This window comes from Perkinsus marinus (assembly GCF_000006405.1).
Source record: "Perkinsus marinus ATCC 50983 genomic scaffold scf_1104296971228, whole genome shotgun sequence".
In the NCBI taxonomy this organism is placed as follows: Eukaryota; Perkinsozoa; order Perkinsida; family Perkinsidae; genus Perkinsus; species Perkinsus marinus.
Window position 1 is genome coordinate 39,168 of NW_003202153.1, and position 2,039 is coordinate 41,206.

Consider the following 2,039-nt stretch of genomic DNA (forward strand, 5'->3'; position numbering starts at 1 on the left):
ATAAGACTATGATTATTGGGACTCCTTGTTTTAGTGTTTATACCAGTCCTTGCATTTCTCTCTTTGTCCAGCAGTAGCTGTGATGACTGAGTATATCCATTCGTTGTGGTATTATGAATGAAGTATGTCTAATGGTTCTCTTCTTCTTGAGCATCAAGTTCTGTCCATAATATTCGTCTTAATGTCTTTGAGCGAAGGAAGCATCTGATGATTGAGCTTTAGTATTTGGATAAGCCACTCTTTCTGAGCGTATCTAATATAACGTATCACCAGTCAATGGTTCGGTGACACGCAGTTTACATCTGAACTTGAGACTCCTGCTATCTAGTTGTGGTCGTTTTCCATTGGCGAATTATGAGCCCATTCTTGGATGAGCCTGTTGTTCCTTCGGAAAGCGGTCGCTTTCGTTTTACATTCGGTTCCCGAGTGTCGTTCTTACCGTTTTTGTTGGTCAACTGCTTTAGTTGTCCTCTAGTTCCTCCTTCCTGGGTGTCACCGTACCATGCAGGGTGATACGGACGTGCTCTTGTCGTCTAGTGAAAAGTATGTCACGCCCTGGCTGTTGATGCCCTCGGCGTTGCTTTCGTGACCGTTGCCCTTTGCTGTCTGATATCTGTGTCCGGAATGGGAATGAGACCTTTCCGTTTACACCACTGCTAGAGCCTATAGGCTTCTAATACAACTTAGATAGTGCTGTAAGAAAACGATGTCTGGGCGACCTACACGATGGGCCGCAGGTTTCGTTTTCGTTCAAGCACAAAAGAAAAATTGTCTACTAGCAAGCGTTCCTAGCGATTGTTACGTTTCTTATGATCTGTTGGTGAACCGATAGGTTACCGTGTTACAAGTTGCTATATCGAGCTTTCCAGCTTGCGTTCGTGAAGTATCGGGTCAATGGGAGGGCGGTGGATCGCATCGCGTGTTGGGCATGGTAGCGTTGTGATGCTGTTGAATCTTGCGGTTTCAGATATTTGGGAGTATCTTGCATTCATCGCATTCGTCCAGCTCTCCCAGTCATAGTCTCAACATTTATTTCGCACACGCTCTTTGTCATTAGATTAAAGGGTTTTTCTATCATTATGGTAGGTTATCCTCCTTCCTACGCGGTTCGGTCGGCGAGGTCCGTTCACGACATGGCGAGACTAGGCGATCTGAGTCCCCCTACACCGTCTTTCGAAGGTCTTGCTAGTCATGTGAGTGGGGTGCTCTCTGATGTGCTTAGCTCAGATCTTGACCTCATACGTATTTTTTGCCTGACTTTTAGGAGGAGGTTTTTGGCGTGAATAGTCCTGAGCGTGTCGGGGAGTGTACAAGGGTAACGATTCGATTGGGTGTTGAGATAATGATGGTTTTCAGAGCGATAGTGATTCACCAGAGGAATTGGATGTCGGGGATTGTGTAGAGATCGATGGTGTCGAGTACATTATAGAGAAGTCAGTTGGGTCGGGGTCTTTTGGAACGGTGTGGGAAGCACGGTGTGGGGATAGACGAGTTGCTATCAAAGCTACCGACAAGTCCGGAGCGAAAGAGGCTGAAGCCATGCAAGCGTGGAAGGGTTGTGCCGCCGATGCTCGGCTGAGCGAGCTCATTGCGTTTGACCGGCGTCGGAATTTGTTAGTCCTGAACCTCGTAGAGGATTCTGTCGCTCTTGATGATTGGCTGCGGAGGGTCGACCTTGGTCAGCAAGTTGATACCGTAGAAGATGTAATCAGTGTTTGCACCCGACTGTTAGCGCAGATGGCCAGAGCTCTGGAAGTCACATCGAAGTACATTATTCATAGGGATGTATGCTCTCATAATATATTGGTTAATGTGAAGACTGGTGACTTTACATTGATCGACTTTGGTCTTTGTTCGCAGCGAAGAACGTTTAGTGCCCGCCAGGGTTTAGCGGGGGATTGCCGCTACTGGCCGGTGTGCGAGTGGCTGCTCTTTCTACGCGGGCATCGGTATGTGGAGAACTGCCCGGAGATGTTGCGCGATTACTTGCGTAGACTAGACCATCATGCATTGGCGCTTACTGTTATTGAGGTCCTCTC

General features: G+C 47.7%; 2 protein-coding genes across 2 annotated transcripts in view; both read left to right on the forward strand.

Moving 5' to 3' along the window:
• The window catches only part of Pmar_PMAR020218 (inorganic phosphate transporter, putative), a gene marked incomplete at its 5' end in the record, with an annotated part of 1,598 nt that extends 739 nt beyond the window's left edge, over positions 1–859 (forward strand). The window contains one exon of the mRNA XM_002766998.1: positions 1–859. Coding sequence (XP_002767044.1) covers positions 1–77 — 77 coding nt within the window. The 3' untranslated portion in view covers positions 78–859.
• A 220-nt stretch (positions 860–1,079) lies between these two features.
• The window catches only part of Pmar_PMAR020219 (ccaat-binding transcription factor subunit a, putative), a gene marked incomplete at both ends in the record, with an annotated part of 3,004 nt that continues 2,044 nt past the window's right edge, over positions 1,080–2,039 (forward strand). The window contains 2 exons of the mRNA XM_002766999.1: positions 1,080–1,193; positions 1,357–1,822. Of these exons, the coding sequence (XP_002767045.1) occupies positions 1,080–1,193; positions 1,357–1,822 (580 nt within the window). The remainder of the gene's footprint in view (positions 1,194–1,356; positions 1,823–2,039) is intronic.